General features: G+C 39.7%; 1 protein-coding gene and 1 pseudogene across 1 annotated transcript; both read left to right on the top strand.

Moving 5' to 3' along the window:
- Nucleotides 1–14,613: 14,613 nt before the first annotated feature.
- Nucleotides 14,614–15,274, top strand: LOC149004892 (glucan endo-1,3-beta-glucosidase pseudogene; annotated as a pseudogene).
- A 4,958-nt stretch (nucleotides 15,275–20,232) lies between these two features.
- LOC149004891 (ethylene-responsive transcription factor 4-like) lies at nucleotides 20,233–21,623 on the top strand. The gene has a single exon (XM_089169698.1). It carries the CDS (start codon nucleotides 20,414–20,416, stop codon nucleotides 21,275–21,277), a length of 864 nt encoding a protein of 287 aa, XP_089025824.1. The 5' UTR covers nucleotides 20,233–20,413; the 3' UTR covers nucleotides 21,278–21,623.
- Nucleotides 21,624–26,207: the final 4,584 nt, after the last annotated feature.

The following is a 26,207-nucleotide window of genomic DNA, read 5'->3' as shown; positions in this document are numbered from 1 at the left end:
ATTTCATTTTGCTTCTTATTCTTAATTATGTGTTGGTGTTGGGTACTTGAGCAACAAAAGACTTTCAGGTATGATGCCGGCATAGTAGTTGACAGTTAGAGTACTTCCGTTAATCTTTACGTGTCACATTGAATCATCTTATCAACAATTTTCTACCGAACAAAGATATTTATAAACAAAAATATTTATTTTTGTTAAGTCAAAACCAAGGAGAAATATTTAAATCCTGTCAACTTGGGGAAAATTATGATTTAGCGAAAACAATTGAATTATTCACATTTTGGATTTTAAATAGTAATTTATCATATAATCTGCAAAATTATATTTTTAATAAATTTCTTGACTATTGGCCTTGAACTCTCAAAAGGATATAAATATTTGCCTTTATTGATTATTCCTACATATCTTATGGATTAAGAATAAATATTCAAAACATTACGAATGAAATTATGCAAAGAAAAGTAAACTTTTGACGAGATATATTTTGAAACCTAACTTGGAGACTGGGGAGGTTGTGGGGTCCATTTGGGTGGAATTTAGACTCTTCTATATTTATAATGTTATAGCGTGAGATGTTCACGAGTCTTTCATAGACAAAATTAGAACGATGGTTTTACAAGTTTGGTTTAATTATGTTTCTTTATTATGTTTTGGTGTTGGGTACTTGAGGAACAAAATACTTTCAAGTATGCCAAGATTGCTTACTAGCTGACAATTAGAGTAGTTCCATTCATCATTATGTTTCCCATTGAAGGATCTTATAAACAATTTTCTACCAAACAAAGATATTTATAAACAAATTATTTATTTTTGTTAAGTCAAAAACCAAGGAGAAATATTTAAATCTTCTCAATTTGGGAAATATTAGAATTTATGGAAAATTTTTTGAATTAGTCACGTTTTAGATTTTAAATATTGTAATTTATCGTATAATCTCCAAAATTATATTTTTAATAAAAAAATTCTAACCTATTGGCCTCAAACTTTGTAAATGTATAAATACTTATTATTTTGATTATTCCTACATATCTTATGGATCAAGAGTAAATATACAAAACATTTTGAATGAAATCATGTAAGGAAAACTAAACTTTTGACAAGAAATATTGAAACCTAACTTGGAGACAGGGGAGGCTGTGGGGTCCAGATATGAGCGGAATTTACACTCTCTAATATGTTTATCGTGGTAGCATGATTCATGTTCATGCCTTTTCTTTTGGGTTTTGACTTTCGAGGATATAGCGTAGAGGTGTTGAAAAGTTCAAGTCCAAACCATGCTCATCAAATCGGTTTTTGGGTCTTTCAGATACAGAATCGGACTAATTGTTTTACAAGTTCGATTATGATTTTTGATTATTTGATGGTGTTATGTACTTAAGTAATGTACTAAAAGCTCTGATGCCAAATGTTAGATACTTAAGTAATTAACAAATATACTAAATGTTTTGAAGTCAATGGAACGACTTGAGTCGAGTCATTTAAGTAGAATGGCTCGATCCAATACCTATATGCCAGAGTAAGTCCCATTAAATACATAATTGATGGTCAACTAATTTGGTTTTGAATGAAAACTAACAATGTGCGATTGGTTTGAAGCTAGACATAAAACAACAAAAACAAAGCTAAGCAAAATAATATGCACTTTTCGATAGGAACTTCTAGTCATTCTCATATGATGTACTAAAATTTAAGATATCATGCCTCGTACGATAAGGCACTTGACACATTTATTTGGTTGGTTGATCTTTGTTCATAATGTGGCTCAAGGTTATTGAGCTAGCAAGGTCATGATTGGGAGAATGATTGACTAAATAAACCTTAAACATGCTAGATACATAACCCTAGTCCACACGCTTGATAGGGACCACAAGGCCAAAAATCGATAGTTATATAGTTTAAGTTTTTCTGACCATTTGATATTTGTAGATTTTTTTTTTGGGCATGCACCAAGGTTATTTCATCCTCTTCAATTCACATTTTATAATTAGCTGTAATTGTCAATGCTTTACAAAAAAAAGAAAAAGTAATTGTCAATGCAAGGTTGGTATAGTGGTAAGATTCATACTTCTCAATGGAGAGGTCATAGGTTGACTTTTACAGACAAAGCTCATTCTGAGAATGTAGTAAAAAAAATTTTTTAAAAAAAAACCTTGTAATTAATCATTAAAATTGTAAGTGTGACACTTGACCATTTAATATCTAACGGTTATATGTTAAATCTTAAATTACGCAATTTATTTTAGGGCCTGTTTGGTTACATGAATCCAGAGATTTCAAAAAAGCTATACATTTGCACATTCACAAAAATCACGTCGATCAAATAATTTTTTAGGATGAATCTCAGATTTCATTCCAACAGCTAAACATTTAATTTTATAAATTATAACTCAATAGATTTGAAATCTCTAGATATTTGAAATCTCCAGACTCATGTAACCAAACAGGCCCTTAGTTGTTCTTACAATTTCTTCAAATTCCCCTCCTCTTTCAATTGTTTGCATGGATAGGATTTTCTCTCTTTCCTCTTGAAGCTCTCTCGAGGGCTGCACCCTTTTGTATCGAGTAACTAACCAATACATATAAGTTGATTGTACCGGTAAATATATACTTGCAATCTTTGAAAATTGATTCTTATTTTTATTATGCATAAAAAAAACTGGATTGTAGGGGTCACACTTGAGTATAAGCAAGGTTTGACATTTTTGGCAAAATTTCGCCAAAGACTTTGGGGGTTGTTTCAGTCAATAGGGTGTTGGCAAATTCGAATTATTTTCAAAAAATTCTTCCATGTAGATTATCCTCCCTAACCACATTTTGCACGTTGCTTTTTGAAGCTTGAATCATTATAACATAATTGATAAGATTGACCGTTTACGTTGAAAATCATTACAAAATCCCTTCGTAATTTGAATTTTATTTCCAAAAATTCTTCCATGCAGATTCTCTTCCCTAGCCTCATTTGGCACGATGCTTTCTAAGGCTTGAATCATTGGAACATAATTGGTAAGATTTCCCGCTGACCTTGAAAATTCTACTACAAAACCCTTCATAATTTGAATTATTTCTAGAAATTCTTTTATACAAATTCCCCTCCCCAACCACATTTGGCATGTTGACTTTTGATGCTTGAGTCATTGGGACAAAATTGTTAAAACTGCCTATTGTTGTTGAAGATTTGGCTACAAAATCCCTTCCTAATTTGTATCGCTTACAGAGATTTTTCCATGCAGATTCTCCTCCCTAACCACATTTGGCACGTTGTCTTTTGAGGCCTGAATCATTGGGACAAATTGGTATGATTGTCCATTGACTTGAAGATTCCACCACAAAATCCCTTTGAAATTCCAATTTTCCAAAGAATTTCCAAGTTTATTTTCGAATTTATGGTGATAAAATGAAAAATAATCATCGAAATTTTGCTGATTTCTCGGTGATTTATTGCCAATTTCTTGCATATGTCATTTCATCTTTTCTTTCTCCTACTCTTGAAACTCGACGATGTTTCGCCAAAATTTTGTACCATGAGTATAACACACGTTGCTAAAAAATCTTGCTCGTCCACACGATCAGATGTACCTGCAAGAACATGTTCGACCTGGTTGGTCGAATAGCGTCTTTGACAAACAAGTTAGTCGAATGTCCAATCCCTCAATGAAGAAAGCAGGTTGCAACAAACAAATAGTTAGTTGGATTGGTTCTTGAAAACGACCCTCTTAAGGATGGAGGTATAGGTATTTATAGTTGGAGTTAACTAAGCCATACCATTATTGAGTTTGATTTGAACTCCTAAATTGAGTCTTATCCGTAGAGAGAGTTTAACTGACATAGTAATTGTTGAGTTCGACCTAGACTCCAAAAGCAATCCAAACTTCCTGACTTGATTGTGATTCATATCCCTAACTTCAAGGGAGTCAGTTGCTACTCAAGAAGTAAATATTACTGGGCGAAAGTATCTTGGGTCATTCGGTTCAACCAAAACGAGATCAAACTGCATTGAACCTGGTTGGTCTTTATCAACTCGATCCAATGGAATTTGTCCAAATCATAAGCCCCCAGTTACTTGACACATTCTAGTAGAGTGGATTAAGTGACTATTCTTTGGATGGATCTTTATCTCCTCGAAGTCTCGAACACATTCTTGAAAAGATGCTCTTTTTAATTAATGCTCAACAGGATGTCTACTAGAGTGGCTGTTGCGCAGTGCAAAAGGCTTGTGCACAACTTCCCACCCTTTTCATTTCCATCCACGTGTCCACGTTTTAGGGAGTGACATGAGGCGGCTTGGAATTTAAAGAGTCTCTTATCTCTACCGTCCAAAGGGGTTGTTTCTAAGCCTTGTATTTGGAATCTAATTGAAGTCTAACCATCATGGTTCTTGAACTGTCAAGATGGGATCCTCTAGCTGACGTTGGATGAGTATCTACTGAGAATTTGTGAAGGTGTTACCTGGTCCGTCAGATTGCCTCTTTCTTAATCCCTTGGATTGGAATCTTACAATCACTATAAATATCTTGGTTGGACCTTTCCTTCCTTTTTTTCATTTCTTCTTCTTGTGAGAGCTGTGGAGTGTTTGATGATTTATCACTTCAACTTCTTCCCTTTGACTTGTCTTCAAAGTTCATCTCTTAGTTCTTACGAAGCAGATAAGTAAGTCACTCTTTCCTTTCCGCTTATTCATTTCGTTCTTCTTAAATGCATTTTGTGATGGATTTTGGATGTTGCTTATGTCTGTTTTGTCTTTCCTTCTTCTTTTTCTTTTTCTTTTTCATTTTTCTCAACAATTCCTTAGTTTAAAGTAGCCTTTAGAGATATGGGGGTGAAGTCAATGGCCTCAAAACCTCCTAGATTGTCTAGGTATGAAGAGACCTCGATTCTTGCTGATAGGGCGAGTGAACAAGTTGATGCCCTAGATCACTTAAGTGATGGTGCTCGAAATGTCGAATCCCCTTCGTTTTCTCCTAATCATGATTCTAGTGCCAATGTTCCTAGAGAATCCAATCATGCCCAAAGTTCTCGGCCACATGTGGTCAGTGATGAAACAAATCGTTGAGTGTTCGAGCTTGTTTTAAGGCTGAGAGAAAGAAATGGAAAGATAGTGTGTCTCCTGAGGAACTCCGAGCTGAATAGTGTAAACCGTGTACACCCAGTCACATAGGTTTTGATCCGAGTACATTAGGCCCTAAGATTTATCCTTCCGAATTGACCAACGAAGATCTTGATCTTCTCCAAGCTCATTACGACATCCCCAATGGGTACCGCCTCCACATCCCTTTCGAGCATGACCATACTCACAAACCACCCTAGGTAGAATTTACTCTTTATGAAGATGCTCTTAGGAGTGGATTCAGACTTCTTGTTTTCAAGCAAAGTCTTAACCATTTTGGTATGTGCCCGAGAATTTTAGAGCCGAGCAGTTGGCGAAACATTATCTACTACTGGGATTTTTGTAAACAACCTGAGGTCGGCGTTACCCCTACCCTTAACTTGTTCCTTCATTTTTTTTATGGCCAAGAAACAAGAACAAGACTCTTGGTTCTATATTTCAAAACGAACTTCCTTTCAATCAAGGTGGGAAAGTAATTACATTGGAGAAGGGACCCCACCGACCAATACCAAAGGGTGGCAGCCTAGGTATATTTTTGTTCGACCACCTTGCCCTCCTTCTTTCCCGACCAAATGGTCTAGGGGTCCTTATGAGGGGTACAACTTTCCAATTTTGATTGAGTCCAAGCAGGTAGCAAAAGATCAAATCCTGCAGATCCCATCGATGACCAGAATTTCAAGCAGTAAACGGATATTGTCCGGAATAACCCAACGTTCTGCGTTTTTGGGATTTCCTTACTGGTGAGCTTCTTTCTTCTTCTAATAATGGCCGGTAGGGCTTTTTCCCTTTCATTGTGAATATTTTTTTCTTAACTTCACTTGTTCGGTTATTGTAGTTGTCACATCCTCCCAGCCGGTACCCTATCTGGCATACCCGAGAGTGTGATCCACAGCCCTAAAGATCAAGTTTAGGAACGATCATATCCATTTCGCACAATAACATAATCAAAAGCAAGAACAAATCATAATGTTCAAGTAATTTATAATAAAAGTCAAGAAAGGATCTCAGAAGGATCACTAAAGAATATCAGAGTGCGGAATAACAAGATACCAAATCAAAAGACAACTGTAGAGTATAGCGGAAATACACCCTACAAACACATGCGGAAGGTAGATCGAAATCTAAATAAGGCTCTAAGCTAATACAAGTAAAGTAAAAGATAAGTCTAGAAGAAACAAAAGAAATCTAATCCACATCTTCAGTCAGCTCTTCTTGTTCTTCAGTCTTCATCTTCTTCACCTTGTGCTTCCTCATACGTACCGTCAAAGAAATCCAAACCTGTAGAGAAGTCTAACAACAGATTGTACAAAAAAAGGAATGAGTTACGAAAGAAACTCAGTAAGGCAAGTTAATCCATAACATCATAGGTAACATGTGGCAAACCATAACAAGATGCAATGCAATATGAAACAGATAATGTATGAATGCATCTAACTCTATGTATCTTTGGTCTCTATGGAGACATGCTTTAAGTCATAGCACCGTACTTCTTTGGGTAGGTCCGCTCACATCCTCAACCATTTAAGATATCTTGGATTCCCTCACCCATTTAAGGTATTCTTGGGCAGCCGGTTGGTAATGGGTCCTTCATCCCTCAGGACAAACCATGGCAGGGGTTAAGTCAACACACTCTCTCACAACCATTTGGCAAAAGTATCGGCGCATGTCAGGGAAAAGCCTAGCCCAATGCAAGTCATCTAGTCAGTTATATCAACTCAGTTCCAGATACGTCCATTCCTCGTCCCTGACAATCCTTTCCGGTATCCTTCGCACTAGAGTCAGCGTATCCTATGGCACCGACCAACTCGGACTACGGACTCATCAACCCTATTGGTTATCCACATATGGTAAACGGGAAGCTCTCATGTCCTCTCACGGGTTGGTTACCGGTCTTGAGCGCCCATGAGCCCAAGTCTAGCCATATGCAACCCTCCAATAAATGGCCCCCACAATGTGATTCCCGTCCTCTCACGGGTTGGTTACCGGTCTTGAGCGCCCGTGAATCCCCATTGCTACCACGGGTCGTTCGGTCTCAATACCCTTCCGAATCGGGTCTGATATAACAGGGGTGTATCCTAGCCAAACACTGCTAGACATCCCTAGGTATGACAACCATTGATTCGGGAAAGTGTCGATGGGCAACCCCGGAAACATCCCATACTATTTCCGATAATGTCCAAGGACAGAAGTGTCAAAAGGACACTTCCAAATCCCAAACCAAACTTAAGCAAACACATTCTCAGATCAGTCATGACATACACAACCAGTAGTTCATCATATAAAAGAGAATGTAAAAGCAACATCAGATTAAGCAGTAATAAGTAATTCATATAACATAAACAATGAAAAGATGATATAAATAAGTGCTACTATTCCCACAGTAGGAGATCAGAATTAAAATACAATAACAGTAGGTAATCTCATAGTTTTATAAAGTAGAAACCAGAGAACAAGCAATCTATGTAGTTAAGGAATCAACTGTCCTTACCTGATTACCGCCGAAGATAATCCAAAGATCAAAGGGAGAGACACCAAACTTGGCAAATAAACCCCTAACAAGCATAGATACAACATTAGGAAAGATACCTAAAAGATCAGAGAGCAAACGAATCAAATCGAGCGAAAATTGAAGCTATTGACTTCATTGGTCGATTGATTGGTCTACTGACCCAGTCGACCAATCGAGTCAGTACGGGATAGTGAAAACTGTTTTGGCCATAACTTCTTCGTTTGAAGTCGGATTGATCCGAAATTCGAAGGGGAACTTCCTAGGATGTATTAGAATCATATAGGAAGATAAAATCATCAAGTCATGGTAAAAATATGGGTTCTTGATTTAACCCAAGAAATTAGGGTTTCAACCTTTATGGCTCTCATGAAAAGGTTATGATCACAGGAAGAAAGGGAATGGTTGCAATCAAGAACATAATAAGAAAATCTTGTTTAGGTTAATAGAAACATTATGGGAAGATAATCATGGTCAAAATATGGGTTCTTGATCTAACCCAAGAAATTAGGGTTTCACCCTTATGGTTCCCATAAAAAGGTTAAGATCACGGGGAGGGAGGGAATTGATGATTGGCCAATTACAACAAGAAGAATTAAAGAATATTGAATTTAGATCAACCTCCACATTACCCATGAGGTTTCCCTCACATGGGAGGTTACCAAAAAGGTTCTCAGATAATCACCCAGGTTAGGGTTTCAAAGGATTAGGGTTAGGGTTTTCAAAGATTCCACTGGCTGGGGTTGAGATCATGATGATGATCATAGATCTCAAGGAACAAGATGAGATCATGGAGTGGATGGTTGCAAGAGTGCATCATCTTCTTCCTGATCTCAGCCAAGAACAGATTAAAGAAAGAAAATCAGAGATGGAGAAGAAAGAAAAGAGAGTAGACATACCTTTGATGCGAGAGGAAGAAGATTACTTCAAGTCTTGTGAGAGATCACCAAGGAATGCAAGGGAATTGATTAGATTAGGGTTCTAACTCATTCTAGAGGCTTAGGAGGCATAGGAGGCGAAGTAATCCCGATATTTGATTAAATAGAGGAGACAGGACCAAATTGGTAAATTCAGACACCATTGGTCGATTGGATTGGTCTCTTTGGTCCAGTCGACCAATGAGTCGACCAATCAGGACAAACAAGGTTCAAACAGGGATTCGGAGGGCTATACAAGGTCAAATTGAGTAAGGTTTTCTTCTACGAGTCAATCAAGAAGTCTAGTTTCCAGAAATACCTTCGGATCAAGAATTGGAGTTCATTAGGTTCACCAACTAGGCTCATCTTCTTCGATGCGCAAGCAGGATTTGACAGACATAGTTCAGCAACTTCGGACAGGGATTTGGAAGGTTATATGAGGTCAAATTGAGTGAGATTTTCTCCTACAAGTCCATTAAGAAGTCTAGTTTCGGGAAATATATTCAGATTGGGCACAGGAGTTCATTAGGTATTTCAACTAATTCACCCCTCTTCGGTGCGCAGATTCAAAACTAACACTGACAATGCTCTCAAGTGAGGGGCATCATCGACAATGTCCATGGGCTTGGGTTCCGACACCAAATCGTCAACCAAATCAAGGTCCAACTTTAAGGTCAAACATTTAAACTAACCCTTCTTTACCCAAAACAGATAGGGTGCCCTGGCTAGGTTTGGGCTGGATTTCACAGTAGTGCTGCTCGGAGAGGATGAGTTAGAGGCGACGACTGTAGAAAAGGAGATAAAGGAAGTGGAGACTTGTCATCCGACCAAGCAAGACCAAGGTCAGGGGTCTTGTGCTTCATTGAGGACAAAATCCAGTTCTCGACCAAGTAAAAGGGTAAGATCGTCTGAACCCTTTGAGCTTCCTCCAAGGCCAAGCAAGAAGGCCAGGAGCTCGAAAGGTCCGGCTAGGGACCATATACTAGAAAGGATAGTTAGGGAGACTCCCAATATCAATACTCCGTAAATTTTGACCAGCACTCTTCCGCCTGTTGGTCCTTCAGGTGTTGATATATCTCCTGAAGGGAGCATTCTTCAGCGAAGATAGTCGCTGAATGCTTCCTCTTAGTTTTTACAGGCCAGGAGGGGTCCTCAATCTCTAATGACTGGTTAGCTGGAGTCCTCCTCCTATATGCTACGGTAAGTTTCCATAGCATATAGTTTTCTATGATAGTGTCATAAGACTATATGCTATAGTAAATTACCGTAGCATATAAGTAGACTATATACTACGGTGAGTTACCGTAACATATAGTTTTCTATTATAGTGTCATAAGACTACATGCTACGGTAATTTACTGTAGCATATAATTTGACTATGTACTACAGTTGGTTACCATAGCATATAGTGTTCTAACGATAGTGTCATAAGACTATATGCTACGGTAAATTACAGAAGCATTTAATTGGACTATATACTACGGTTGGTTACCGTAGCATATGGTTTTCTATGATAGTTAGTCTCTCATAGACTATACGCTACGGTAGGTTTTTACCGTGGCAAATAGATATTCTTCTTTAAGTGTTTTACGCGCCTTCTACTTAGTCTCCCGCGAAGTTGATAAAACCCCCAAATCTCTGAGATTTCTAGCGTGAAGCTGACAAAACCCCAAATTGTGGTGCTCGATCGTCTTCCATAAGTAGGTTAGGTCGTGGTGTTCGATCATCTTCCATCAGTGATTGCAGTGGAGAACCAGCGGTTAGTCCTTCGTATTCAACCCTTGAGTTGCCGATGAGGTTGAAAAGGATCTCATGAGCTCTGTTTCAAGCTAAATTGATGAACTAATAGGGCTTGCCATTTTCTTTTTCCCTCATTGCTAGGGTAAGGTTTGCTGATCATAAGACCTGTTTGTAAAATTGTTTAACCTGTTCTTAATTTCACAAAATTCTCATCAAAATGTTTATGATACGATACTGGTACATTTTCGCTATGATATGCTTTTTGTTTTCTTTCTCTGTTCTTAAGGATTTTAGATTTTTCGTTCTAATTATCTATTTTCATTGGCTAATCAGTAATCAGATTTTGAAACCGGACAATTTACTCTCACATCGAATTTGTTTTGTAGTTTCACTTTCTGAGTCTCCAGTAACTCCTCTCTCCAAACACCCTCCACGGCTCATGTAGCAACAGCAATGTCTGATCCTAGGTGCGTATTCTTCTAAAAATTTTCTTATCTCTTTGGTTTAGGACCTCAAAGCAGCTGGTTGACAGGATGGAGTGTTTGAATCAATTTATTAATTTGTTTTTCTTCCTTTCCTGCCTAAAAAAAAACAAGTTGATGGGAGATGTAATGGAGTTGTTGTTATGTGTAGCATACCCAGTAGATTTTGTATGTATTCCAATCCTAAGATAAGGTAGATCCCTACTCTAATCTCTCTATTTTAGCTCTTCTCTACAGATTTGTTTAAAATTCGTGGCTCTTGCCCTGTGGATTTATAGTTATTTTAGCAAACCTATTTTGTTAGACAAGTTCTTTCTCAAACATATTTTGTTGGACAAGTCCTTTTAATCTTTATCAACTCGATCCAATGGAATTTGTCTATATCAACATGTAAGGGAACAGAGGAATGGGAAGATGCATCAAAAGTGATAGAGAGATGGAGGTGATTCCTCATGGAATGGAGTTCATTGGATCTCCAACATCAATTACCATACAATCAACTTTAAGGAGGTTTGCGAATTACACATTAAAACTCTGAACCAAGATGATGAGTAGCAAAGAGTGGGGGGGGGGGAGAGATGGTGGATCCTCTTCCCTAACAGCATGATTACATCCCATGAGAAAAGTGGAAATGAATTTGAGAGAGACATTAAGGATTCACTAGAGGCAATTTTTAATTGTGATTTAATTTTGGCCGTTAGATAATTAATTGCCATGTGTAAGGGGTATCAACACCTCAGTCTAGGGTGGTTTCCGCTTGGGCTTAACAGTTTCGGGTTAAAAGCATAAAAGCCCAAAGACGAACCATTAGCAAAATTGTGACTTCAATCCGTTTTGATTAGGTGGAGTCTGGGTTTCAATCAACTAACTTTTTAGATTAATGGTTTGGATTCGAGTTGGATCAATTTTGGGACCATTATACCAACCCATTATCAAAACATTATAGCCCATTTCAAATTAAAATTTTATATAGAACTTGAATTTTGCCTCTTGGGCTTGAGGCCAAAACAAAAAACTCTTTTTTTTTTTTTTTTGGTTGCCAACCCCGGTTTCTAAGGATTTACCCTGATGAATCCGGTGTTCAACCCGAGTCGCACACCTGGCTGTGGTGGGTGAGTCTCCCAGCAGGGATTTTTTGCATCCACAAGGTTCAAATAGTAAAATAAACTCATATTTCTATTAAAAAGCACATGAGATATCAATATAGAAACACAAAAAGCCATCTCTTTGATACAATTAATTGTTCCACAATACAAGTCTATTATTCTTACCAAAAATACAAGCCCATTATATCCTTTATCATTCATGAAAATAGATTAATAGAAAAACCAAAAACCTTAGGTGATTGTAACGGGTTATAATAGTTTGAGTATTTTTAACGGTTTGGTTTAGGTCGTGGTGATTTGATCCATTTGGTTCAAATCCTCTTCGAGCCTAATATATATAAGCTCCATTGAGGATTAGTCGAGACATGTATAAGCTGACTCAATTGCTCATACACTTCTAAATCCAAAATTCTAGATTTGATTTTCTTCGACATACTATTTTATTTATCCTAGCTATCATTGGTGGGCTAGATGAACCCATCAATAGCAGTTGAGTAAACCCAACATAAATGGGCTGAAATTATAAAACTATAAAAGCAAAATAAATACAAAATATACATATGAATTATTTGAAAAATTACAATATACAATTTTGGGTGCTTTATAAGAATAAATTAAATAATTTAGTAGTTTCTGATGAATACATAAACAATAATGAGAGGTCCAAAGCAGATATAAAAATGTACGTTGATTGAACCTTTATCACATACAAGTTCTGTTTGACATTTTATTTTTTTTGGTAATGAAGCATGCATTGAGAAAAGCTACCGAGAGGAACCATCTGAGAAGAGATAAGCATCCAGCTAGGGAGAGGAAATAGGCCAAACAAGCATACTCGACACTAACCGGGCTCTCCAAGCCAAGGTGCCAGCAAGTGTAGTAAACACTCTTAGGGCATGTATGCTTATATGAATTCATGGATTTGAAATGAAATGTGATTTCATATTTATAGATTTCAAACCTACGGATTCATGGTCCAAAAAATTAATTGTTTGGTTAGCCTCAAATCTATCAAAGTTCATAGAATTCCGTTGGGTTATTCCACGTGAATTTGCAAATTTCATCAATTTATACCTATAGTGGAATTCATGGATTTCACCCAATACCCAAGAATGATTCAATTCATGTTCTTAGGCTAAAAAGTGAAAATTTATGGATTTCACGAATCCAAGGATGTTTTACAACCAAACATGTACAAATCTCCAAATCATGAATCCAGGGATTTGAAATCTCTAGATTCAGATAACCAAACAAGCCCTATATAAGAAACATCACATACATTAAACATTCTAACTAACAAAAAAAAAAATAAAAATGTTGGTTGAGTTTAAAATAATTACAATCTATAAATTGAAGATTTCAATTACCTCAGCATTCAATCTTGGTAATTTACATTCACATCTTAATAAGAAGACACTATTTCCACTATAAATATGTAATGCTCTCAATTGAATGAACAATTTTAATTGATCTCGTTCTAGTTTGATTTCTTGTTTCTAATATATATATTTTTATATTTATAACACGTTATTAATACGACTCCGCTCAAAGTATTGTTTTTTGGGAAAAAAGCCAGTAGATTATGTATCATTATGCTTTCTATTCTAAAGTGAAAAGAATGATCGATCTCCCCGCTCGTTTTTGTAAACAATGGAGTTTGTTTTGTCCATCTTGTAATATAAGTGCATAATGATTAAGGTATGTGATTTATCGAATTTAATAATCAAACAAATTATAAGATATTATGTTTCCTTAACAAGTGTGGTTTATTATTAACCAATCCCAACATAATAAAAAAACCAACACTCTGGCCAACTTTGAGAAACTCCAATTCGGAAGTTTCGCAAGAGAGAAATTGTTGCTTCACTTAGAAAAGGCTGGGGAACATTCTTGTCTATTTAATTTCAAAACATAACCTCTTATTAAACCCTAAAACTACAAGTTTTGTACAATTTCTTTTCTTCTTTTTTTACAAAAAACATCTTTTCCCCTATGCAACCATTCATGATTACAATAAAAACAAATAATAAAATCATACATGAATTCAACACCGACAATCAATAAAAATATATAGGAATAAGAAAATTTGTTCCCTACCTAACAATGGGAAACGGAACAGAAAGGTTACATATTATAAAATATAAACTAATTTTGTTTCAGCAATTTTTGACTGGTTACATCTTAAAGAGGGGAGCTTGACCCTCAGAGTCTCAGACCTGGTGGTGAACAGCCACACAATCTAACCAACCGAGCTATTCCAGCTTGTTCTTAAGAAGTTTGCTGTTGTATGTTTTTTTCTTGCTAGACTAATTCAAGATTTGAATTTGGGTTTTCAATTAAAAATGATTGTACAAGTGAGAATTCAAGTCAGAAGTCGAAGCTTTATTTGGTCAATTAATGGTGTTTTCTCAGATGCTAATGAGGTATCTAGTGGAAGCCGTTGGCATCCCAGGTGACAGAATTGTCTGGGAGCAGCGTTGCTCCAAGCAGTAGACGACACAGATTCATTGATCGGTCTAGATTAATTCTGGACTGTGCAATTAACCACATGTAAACGGTACAGATTAAGTCAATCTAAATTGCACGGTCCAATTGTTCACTTTTCGGAGCACCCAAGCGAAATCCCTCAGGTGATGATGCCTCTTATAACGGCAACACTGCAAGGTGCATGCTGTGGAAGAAAGCGAGAGATCAAGGTTTTTTGCCCCACTCCAATCACTTCGAGAACTAGGTTGGCTCTTTTAGGGGCTGGGGGGCCATGGGAGCTGCTGCTCATGCAGTAGAACAAGATGATGCTAGCTCGTCGTTACATATCTATAGTCAGTATCGGCATTAAAAGTATGTAGAGGGGTTTTTGTAAGGTTTTGATTTTGAGGTAGAAGTGCCCTATATCCAATGAAAATAGAGGGAGCTCATGTTTCATTTATTTTCTTTAATCTTGAGTAAGGTTTAGGGTTAAAAAGTGCTTATCTTCTCTATTGCATGAACCCTTTTTTGGACAATGTGTAATCACCAATAGAGTAGCACTCTGGCTGATGAATCCAGGGCATGTTTGTTAGTTAAACCATCAATCTCCACTTCTAGCAAATGTTTACACTTCATGTTTACACTTCAGTTACATTGGTAATCCAAGAGACATCAGTCTTTCTTATGCCTTATTTATAGCTCCATCTGTTGTTGTACAAGATGGTTCTCTTGGATATAGAAACCTTTTTGATGCCATGGTTGATGCTTTGTATTCAACTCTTGAGAGATCTGATGGTGGTTCTGTGGAGATAATTGCAGGTGGAACTGCAACTTCAGTGGATAATGCAAGAACTTACAACGTGAATTTGATTAATCATGTGAAGGGTGGAACTCCAAAGAGATTTGGAAAGCCCATTGAAACTTACATATTTTCCATGTTTGATGAGAATTAGAAGCAACCAGAGTATGAGAAACACTAGGGAATTTTCTATCCAAATAAACAACCCAAATATCCAATTAATTTTGGTTATGGTACAATGATATCCATGATACGTAAGGCGGATGCTGGGTTCTACCAGAAAGTGGGTTTTCCTGACATGTAATTTCTATGGAGTTTGTCAGTTAAGTTTCATGTCGTCCTTCAATAAACCTGTATTTTCTCAATGTTTTGTAGGGATGTCAACGATGTGGTTTTGGGCTAAAAAACACTCAACCCAAACATGACCCATTAGCAAAATAACGGTTTCGGTTTGGTGCGGTTGGATTCGAGCTAACTAACGTTTTGGACTAACGGTCTATACTCAAGTTGACTAATAGTTTGGGCTAATAATTTATGGTATGCAAGAAAAAATAATAAAAACAAATAGTCAAGCATCCTATAACAAGAGCCAAAATTCTATAAAAAAACAAAATTGTTATTGATCATTTTTATTAAAAAATGAAAAGTCATTCCATGTTGTAGAAATCTCACCCACCTTATAGAAATCAAGAACTCAAATAATAAGTAGTAACATAGAAACTGCAAGCTCAGTCCTTAGGCTCCACCGAATAGTTCTGAAACAAATCTTCAAACCAAAAACAATTTTAAATTCTAACTTGTGCTGTGATTGATTTTCTTGAAATTGGGTTCCCGCCCGATCATGATTGTCCTTGGTTTGGCTCTGTTTTCTTTCAGGAGCTTTTTGTTCTTTGTTAGTGGTCTTTGCTTCCCCCTGACGTGCATCCAGAATCTCGGTCACCTCTACTTGCTTTTGACATCTTTGCACCAACTCGGCGTAGGTAGTTGGCATGTCCTGAAGTAATAACTCCAGAAGCCTCCGGTTTGTAAGTCCAGTGAACAGAGCAGTTTTAACTACGTGCTCATCCAAATTCTCGATCTCCATAGTGACCTTGTTGAATCTCTTCAGGTATTCCCGAATTGATTCGTTCTTCCCTTGCTTAATAGTGAATAGAGTTTCCAACATCTTCTTGATCTGAATCCACTCTGGAAGCGACCGATAAACTTTCGTGCCAATTCCTCAAAATCGACAATTCTTCCCAAAGGAAGATTCGAAAACCACTTTTGTGCTGCCCCAGTCAAGGAGGAACCGAACACTCTACAAAGGATTTCATCAGAGTTACCAGCTACTGACATAGTCTACTGGTAGTAGTTGATATGGGCAATGGGAACTTCAGAACCGTCGAACGAGGAGAAAGTTGGGAGCCAAAAATTGTGAGGAAACTCAAATCCAGCTATAGCTTCAACGAATGGGGTCTTTCTGATGACCGAATAAATGTCATCGATCATCCTTCCTCGAGACAGTTTTCCCAGCCTCTGATTGATATCAGCAAGCTCTTGACCGATGTGCACCGAACATCCACCACCGATTCAGATGCTTTCTCGACCTGAACATCGGGAGGTTGGCAAGTGAGTGCGTACTCTTTTGCCCAATCTCGTTATTGTCCGGGTTCGGTTCGTTTGCGGCCGTTCACGCCGATCATCCCTTCTGGGCAGTTCTCCAGTTCTCAACTCTTTGTTTTGCCCTCTAGAATCCCCCTGCAAGTTCTGGCCATAATTTTGGCCTTCAGCAGGTTGCCTATCTCCTTGTGGGGAATGCCCTCGCGGTGGCGGTATAAGCATCTCTACCTCTCCCACACGCCTTCTAGCCTCCTGGTGGTCAGGAGCCTGAGGAGCCACCACTTATCTGACCAACATACGAAGTTCATCTCCGGAAACTGGAGTTGCATTTGATATAATTGTTGTTGGAGAGGATTTGGGGGGGGGGGGGGTTCAAGCGTTTGTTACCGCCCAGTCCTCCATCTTCATGCACTTCACTAGCACAACTTCCTTTAGGGATATCTTTTGGATCATTCCCTTTTGAGAGTCGAATGCTAGGCTCTCATTGAGCCGATGCAGTTGTTGCTGTTGACCTGATAACCATGACTTTCTGAAGCATTTCCAACAGACGGCTCCAAATGATGCGTTCAAAATATGCTCAGCTCTTCGATCACTGATAAATGATCAGCAAAACAATCGTCAAATGTGGCCCGACTGTGGGGGTTGGGCGGCCACCTCTGAAGGCTAAGTCAGTTGATGAACTAATCACAAAAGTTTTGGCTAATTGCAAGGTAAAAGTTTGAATATGATTTAATTTCCTTCTTTATACGTATGTTATGACTTATATAGTTTTTACCTTCTAATATTGTCCGTTGAACTTGTTTGAGCCGTCTTCTGGTAGCCGTCGGATCTTTACGGTTACACCCGATCGTGGGGTGATGGACAATCTCCCTTAATCACACGATCCTTTGAGGGGAGCGCCGGTTTCCCTAGTTTGCACAATCGTCCACTTTCTCGAATGCTAATAACCGCCTCTTGGTGGGCTATCTATCCCGTGATTCTTGGATGTGCGCTTGCCTTCTGAACGTGCAAGGTTTCTTCTTTAGCACGCTATCCTTAAACTCGGTTCATTTGAACCTGAAACGGTAGGATCGTTCCCGGCCGGGGTCGAGGGTTAAACCAAGGATGAACCCATTTTCCTCATATTTTCCCGTATCAGGGAATATATTATTTTCCTTACAATTAAATTCTATTAGTAACAGGAGTATTTCAATTAATAATAATTATATTATTATTATATATATATATATATATATATATATATATATATATATATATATATATATATATATATATTAAAAAAAAAAAAAAAAAAAAAAAAAAAAAAAAAATTTTTTTTTTGGAAAAAATAACGTACAGATTAGCTGAAGTATAATGGTTTGAAGCATTGATATCGTTATCCATTACCAAACAAAAAAAAAATATATCGTTATCCATTGTTTTCTGAACTGTATTGGCGTGACAAAATAATCTAGGGCAAAATGGTAAATTAAAAAATGACTTTTTAGATAATATCAATGTAAACTTTGTCTTGGCATAGGTTGCTTTATTTATTTAGCCACGACTATTCATACCATTTCACACTATCCTTGTTGATTACTTATGATAAAGGGCAAAATGGTAAATAAAAAAATTTAGGTGGTTTTTAGTGGCATATCAATTTTGATTTATGAATAGTATATGACTCAATGGAACCGAGAAAAGCAATCCAAACTCAGAGCGCTGAAGGAAGACCGAGTCATTCAATATACATAACAAGCAAAGACTGAGTCATTAATGTGAATCTGATCTAAATCTAGACAAATCTTCATGACTCGTGACTAGATTTCATGGGATCTTCCCGTAGACTCAACTCGATCGGTGACTCAGTACCCGAGTCAAAATCTTGATTTTCAAACAAGGAGCCAAGGGCCAAAATCAAATGCTTAGTTAGGTTTTAGAAGGTTTTCCACAAGGGAGACAAAGGCTGGAGACGTCACTAAGAAAAGTGAGCATGGGAACACTTTCATGGTTCTTTCCGTGCATCATAACATAGTGATGCAAAATCAGTCAACGTGCGACAGAGATTCCACTTTGCGAATTACAATTGGTCCCACCACATCTTACCGGCTTGCCCAATGAGATTTGCATGGATGGATTCCACCGTCTCGATTAAATGCGTGAAAAACTCTCTCATCAAAGTCTCAACGCGGGGCGCGTGGACCTCACTGACTCGGAATCACATTTAAAGATACCGTGTTGAAGTGATTGCCTTGAAAATTCACCACCACCACTCATCGCACCACCCTCAAAATAGGGGCGAGTGTGCCTAACGCTCGTGAAACGACACCCACCGCATCAGATTTGGACTGCTATAACATAATAATATAGGTATAGCCGCCGTGGTGCCGTGTCTTATTCGACGCCTAAATGTCTATCCAACCATCGGATTGGAATCCACGTTTTCCTTTCGCGTTCCGACTGATGAGTTGATTTTGCAGTGTAGAGTGTAGACACCCTCACACCCCTCCTTCCCCCTCGTGTTCCTCTCGTCTGACATGTGTGAAGACCGTACGATTCAGGAATAGTAAATCTGAATGGGTGAGAAAACAGAAAAATAGAAAAGGTGTGACTACGCCTACGCCGTAGAGGCGCGGGTGGGGTGGGTGGGTGGTGGGGACCACATTCGCACTGGACAAAAGGATGCCTGTAATTCGGAAGGTGTGGCCTTTCGGGGCGTTTTCCAGGCTCCAGAAAAAGATCCGTTACCTTTGCCGCTTTTGGTGCGGAAAATCTGGTTCCCCCTACCCTTGGCCCTTGCCCGTATAACTTCGTTACAAAGATAACGACAATCTTATGATACTTTATTATTTTTTTATTTGAGAATCTAGGTCATGCATATGGACAGAATGGTAATTTCAAAAGTGAGAAAAGGAAATTATTAAATACTCAAAACACGGGGCTGTCAGGAGTGGACGCCTGTAAACTGTTGGCGTTGGTTGAGACTTAAGACTTTAGACTTGAGAAAGAGACAGAGAGAGAGAGAGAGAGAGAGAGAGAGAGAGCGAAAAGTAGGGCTGCAGGGTACTTCTGTGGTTTTGATTAGATTAACGCTCTTGCGTCTCATAACGCGGAAGGCACCGTTGAAGGCGTGTCATGATGGCATTGGTGAGGCAAAATTAACTGTCGGTCCTGGGGAGCGGTTCAATGGGGCCCAGATAGGATAACCCCGATCCAACTCACACGGCGGGAAAGCGGAGTGTGCCGACAATTGTTAGAAGTTTGAACCGGCAGTCAGCGACTGGGGAAATGGGACCCACCAAGCCACAAGAAAGCACAGTTTCAGTGATGTGCCGTCCTTGTATATTTAACGGCCGTTATGGAGGTCTGCCGTAAATTGCGTGTCTCAAGTATTATCTGCCACGTAAGAATGGGACGATATAGTATAATAATATTGCAGCCACGCTCGGGGCGGGGGCGGCGGCCAATGACAGTCAAATCCCTCGTTGACTGCGCTTAATGTTTTCGATTTCCTCGCCGATCCTTACCACACCCACTTTCTCTCTCCCTTTTCTTCTAATCTCCATTCTCTCTATAAAAGCCTCGCTTCGCCCCCCTTCATTCTTCATCCTCTCTTCTTTATCTTCTGCGACGGAAATAGGAAAGGTTAAAAAAGGGGTAAACTGACAAGAAAAGAAGAGAAAGCAAGCAAATCACAGTCAGAACTGAGAGAGATATGGCTCCTCGAGACAAGCCTAATGGAGCTAAAGGAGGAAACGGTGGAGGCGCCGGCAGCTGCGGCAAAGAGGTGCATTTTAGGGGTGTGAGGAAGAGACCATGGGGTCGGTACGCTGCAGAGATCAGAGATCCCGGCAAGAAGAGTCGTGTTTGGTTGGGAACCTTCGATACGGCGGAGGAAGCTGCAAGAGCTTATGATGCTGCCGCCAGAGAGTTTCGCGGCTCCAAAGCTAAAACTAACTTCCCTTTAACTTCTGACTGTAACAACAACAGCATCAACAACAATACCACCAACAACAATAACAACCAGCAGAGCCCTAGCCAAAGCAGCACGGTTGAGTCTTCTAGCCGGGAAGGTTTTTCTCCAGCACCGATCGTACCTCCTTCGCCTTTGAACCTTGATCTGTTACATCGCGGCGTTGCCGTTGGTGGCGGTGGTGGCGCCGTGGCCGGCGGAGGTGCCGGAACTGGTGGTGGTGGTGGCTTTGCCATGAGGTTCCCGTTTCACCACCATTCTCATCCTCACCATCAACAACAACAACAACAACAGCAGCATCAGGCTGCTGCTGCTGCAGCGGCTGTTGGAGTTTTGCCGACCGCCCACCCCTTTTTCTTCTTTGACACGTTCGTACGGTCTGAGAACATGAACATAAACCATCATCACATGAACCATCACCATCTGAGGTTCGATCCAATCGCCGCTGCTGCTGACTTCCAGGCTGCTTTTGCTGGTGCCGCCGGTGGGGCCCAAAGCGACTCCGACTCATCTTCCGTTGTAGATTTCAGCCACAACACTCACAGCTCACCCAGAGGACTCCGTGGGATTGACCTGAACCTCCCCCCTCCGCCGGAAGTTGCTTGATACCGGATTTTTGAAGCGGCGCCGGGATCTATCGGAAATTTAGTTCCATTTCAAAGTTCTTGCTCCTTTATTTTTTTTTCTAAGAAGGAAAAAGAAGAAACAAGAAAACCCAAAAAGAGAGAGAGAGTGCCAAGACCGGATGAATTATTATTATTATTATTATTATTATGTAAATATGTAACCAAGACCTTTTTTTTTTGTATTTCAACCAACAGTGCTGTTTTTTGCAACTGAGAAATTACATGTTTCTCATTGTTGTTCTCTTTATCACAGCCACTACTGTAACCTTTTTCATGGATATTTTTCAATTTCCCCCTTCAATGGAGCATTTGATGTTATCTGTTCATATCTTTTCTGTTATTGTTCCCCCTTAATTTGGCCGGCGGCATTGACATGATAGTTCACCGGTAAAAGTGTGTGCGAAGCGGTTAATTTTTCCTTTTAGTAGAAACTAGATAGATGCCGTTTCCCCTTTTTAAGTAATCCTAGTTAACCAGAGGACATGAACATGAAGGAAGATGCTTAGACCGGACGGTACTTGCTTTTATTTAACTTGTCAAAGTTTACCAACACGGCGACGGCCTTTCTTAAGGTGGGGCCGGTTACGGATACCGTGTTGACGCCGTTAAAAGTATGTGAAGTATGTGTGTGTGTGGGTGTGTATGGTCTTGGGTCTTGGGGGTGTTTTGATTGAGATTTGAGAGGGGCGGCACGAATACGTCTGCCCTGCCGTCCAGGTTTTTTGTTATGTGAAAATGGACTAATGAGAAAGGAAAGAAAGAAAAGAGCCGCTCTGGCCGCTGGGTGTTGTGGGGGGGGCGTAAGGTACACGTTTACACTCAAAAGTAGGAGAGAGGTCGGAAGGAGACAAATGTGGGGTCCACTTAAGACACGGCCCTTGGAAGTTAGGCGCCGCGGCGGCTTTTGGGCTTTTTTGGTGGGGCTCGGTCATTGTCGTCGGAATCTATGGAGAAGATTTCGCTTTTGGCCCTTTTTTTTTTTTTTTTTTTTTTTTTAAATTTGTTCAAATCTCTTTTCACCCGTTTGTCATGGTCACTCTCATGTATGTATGTATGTTTACATGTATGGCATGGATGTGCCGGTGGTTGGCTTTGAGACTGGATTGGATGGATATACAGTATACTATGTATGTGTATGCAAAGATGAGAGAGTCAAGACTCAAGAGACACGATGCATGATGTGCTCGTGGGATCGTACGGCATGTCGAAACGCTGAGGGCCACTGACGAAGTGGTGACGCGTTTTGAAAAGCGACAGATAGTTACGCCGGCGGGCCGGGGCGGGCCGGCATGATTCGGTGGTGGATAGGGTCAGCATGGAAGCGGGGGAGAGAGAGAGTGTATTTGTGGGGTTTCGTGTTTCTGCCTTATTATGTGCCACGTATCGCGGGAAAGAGGTTAAGGATGTGGGGATAATAAAAGCAACCGTCAAAAGAGGGAAAGGTTTGGGTGTGGGCGGCTGCTGATGCTGCCGCACCGCCTTCAAAAGTGGAATTTGTTGTCTCATGAGGTGACCACCCCTCCAACCCACGCTTCTTTCAGTTTATGTAGCGGCGCGTCATAGTCTTGGTCTTCGTTGCGTGCTTTTTATTTTTTATATAATATATAATATTCGGTTTCCTTTTATAATTAATTTTCTCGATTATATATAATCCTTTTAAGTAACCTGACCGGAAATCCTGAACCAAATGCTTAATCCATCTAATTAAATGTCTTAGCTTTAAATAATTCTCTACCTTTCTGGTAATTAAGCAAGGTGGGTGCTGGGTGCTGGGTGCTGGGTGCAGTGGATTTAAAGCCGTCAGACACGTCTGATCAAGTCACACGTCATGGAGAGAAGTTGGAGTTGACGCGCAGCCACTAGATCCTCCTCACCTTCGTGTCTTTTCTTCATGTGGCTGTCTGTCTTGGCCCAAAATATCTCATCTTTAAAAGCATCCTAGCCGTCTAATTACAGTTGACGCTAGATTCGAATCCATCCGCCTGAAAGCGATGGCAGTAAGGCTCCAATGAGAGCCGAGCGCGTAGTAGTCATGCCTCATGAGTCGTGAGTCACGTGTTATGCTGGCGTAGCCGATTGAGTGCAATGTCTATGAGTGAGTGAGTTCACATGCACGGGAGAAAATCGACAAACGTGTCAACGTTGGGCACCACACAGCTGTAGATGTCGAAATCTGATTGGCGAAGATCATTTCCTGGACTTCACGTGGTAGAGAGCATGAATTTTGTCTGATATCTGAAATCCAACGACGCTGATGGAGAGAGTTTTGATTATGACGCATGGAAAGTGAAACATCCAAGAAAGGGTGATTTTCATTTTTCGGTCCAGCCAAGTGCTAGCTGCCCGGTTCTATAGGTACACCTACCAACAGCGGCCACCGGCCACCGGCCACCGACCACCGCCATAGGTAGCGGTAACTGGTAAGGTTGGGTCCCACCCCCTTGCTTAGATCATATTCTTCTTCAGTCTTCTAGTTCTACCTGGGCCATGGTGAACTGTTGATCTGTCTTAGCCTAACCGACACGATGGGTCCTCAGTGCATTATTGTGCCTTTAGTACCACGGTTCAAGCAATCAGAATCAGAATCGAAATCCGAACCAAATTCAGAACTGGAATTTAATTCCAGTGTGAATCATTCCATATTTCCTTGTCAACGTGTCCTCACTGTCCCTCACCCTTGCCACTGCAAGTCTGCAAGTCCCCTCCCCTATGGTAAGTTGCTAACCACCTCACCTCATCTCACAATCACATCGCCCATGGAGTGGGGACCACCTTTGGTTTGACCATACCTTCACACAGGTTATGAGATCCGGTGGGTTGAATTTACTTATTTATTTATTTTATTTTTTGTAATAAAACCTTTAAGAAAATTACAAAGATACCCAAAGAATAAGAATGACTCCTTTCAAATATATATATATATATATATATAATAGAAAATGAGCGTGAGGCATATGTCATAGGTCTTGTGACACCTTACCTATGTGAAGAGGTTTTAATCCCGAATAAAAATATATGGCTACTTTCATTAATGATTTTTCACGATATACTATGGTATATTTAATCCACTCTAAGGATGAAGCATCTAATGTTTTTATATCATACAAAACAAAAGTTGAGAACCAACTACGAAAGATGATTAAAAGACTTAGAATCGATAGAGGTTTAGAGTATTTTAATATGTTTAGTTTTCTTCAGAGTATTGAAATAATACATGAAACGACAGTGTCATATCAACTAGAATCCAATGGAATAGTTGAAAGAAATAACAAAACTTTAAAGGAAATGATGAATTCATCACTTATTAGTTCTGGTTTATTTTTTGATATATGGGGGGAAGCTATGCTAACGGCTTATTTCATTCTGAATCGTATACCTCACAAAAGTACTGGTATGATTCCCTACGATTCCCTATGAACCATGGTTCGACATGTAGCCTCGTGTCGCCGTGTCAGACCCTGGCAACATGGGCGACATGTCGCCCGAAATTTTGCTAGGGTTCGATGAAAAATCGACCCCCTATTTCGAATGGTATTTGGGGTCATTACCTGAAATTTGACGTATAGCCTAATTTGCAGCCAATAAACACATTGAGAGTGTTATTTTGACCTAAAACATCACCTAAACTAATGTTCTTAATCGACCCATGTCCTACTGTATGCGAGCAACAGCCCCGAAACTAGAAATCTAAAAACTCATAGAAACCAAATCATCTAAAGTCTACAATTCATTGTATAAATACATAGAGTCATCCAACCATATAAAATCTCGAACTCTCAATTCCAAGTACTATGCCTAGGTGGATCAAACTCCTATGACTCAGACTGTCTCCAGTGATGCTCCCCCAACAAACTCACATACTGATATTGATAGTGGTCCAGATAATCATCAATTACAGATTTGTAGCGGTCATCTTCCGCCGCCAAGAGAACTCCAATTTGAGGGAAGTGAGAATCGGACCAAGGAAGGTGTTGCATGTTTGATGATGTTACTGTTGGTGCCATGGTCTTTGAAAGTGAAAACATGGACTCATGAATAGACAATGGCCTCCTCTCGATACCATGGTCAAAGTAAGTATCACAACTATCGGCTTGCAAGTGCCCTTGATACAAAGTACTAGAGGGGATACGAATTCTCATATCATACTGTCAATGTGAAGGAGGGACACCATAAATACCCATAGGCCAATAACCTGGTGTGGAGCCTACGGACTCATCCAAGCTCATGGACCCCACCGCTCCTACTAAGTCGGCCGATGGATCACAAGGATTAACATAATCATAACCTCCTCTGTGCTGTTGCTAGCCCTCATGGCCCTTCCCCCTCCGATGGTGGCTCGGCCTCTTATCAGGATATTCACGACCATGATGATAATCACTACTATGATCATAATCCTGGGTGGCATGTGAGAAATGACTCTCCCCAGTGTATCTAAGTGGGGGTTGCTGTGTCTCTGGTAGTGGAACATGTAGACACTTTTCAAGGCCACCACCACCACCATCATCATCATCATCATCCCTCGCAGGGATGACTAGGTGGGAGTGTGTCATCTGGATTGTCATCCTGCCGCTCCTCCATGCTTGGTGCCGTGATCCAATCCTCATCAACAGTGGCAGCCAAGGAACACAAGTTCGGTGAAATTTGCCAAAATTTTGGCAAATTTCTCCCATTTTGGTGGTGGGCGAACCGAAATCCATCACTGAAACCGACTTTACCATATGTCGCCAAAATATCGCCAGAAAATCGACGATATTTCGGCAATTCAGCGAAATACAGGGTAATATCGACGATATTCCGGCGATTCTACTTATTTTCAAACAAAAAATCTTGTTGGTGCGGTTTCTATTCTCTGAATCTCTGTTTAGGTTTTCTAGTTGAACATTTGATGTCGATCTGCAACTGCATATGTT

Source organism: Hakea prostrata, chromosome 9, assembly GCF_041222555.1.
Source record: "Hakea prostrata isolate BN-2017 chromosome 9, UWA_Hpros_2, whole genome shotgun sequence".
NCBI lineage: Eukaryota > Viridiplantae > Streptophyta > Magnoliopsida > Proteales > Proteaceae > Hakea > Hakea prostrata.
Note: the sequence above shows the minus strand (reverse complement) of the source record. Positions and strands in the feature narration are given on the sequence as shown.

Coding starts and splice junctions, on each gene's coding strand:
- LOC149004891 (XM_089169698.1), top strand. CDS start 20,414: ATGGCTCCTCGAGACAAGCCTAATGGAGCTAAAGGAGGAAACGGTGGA.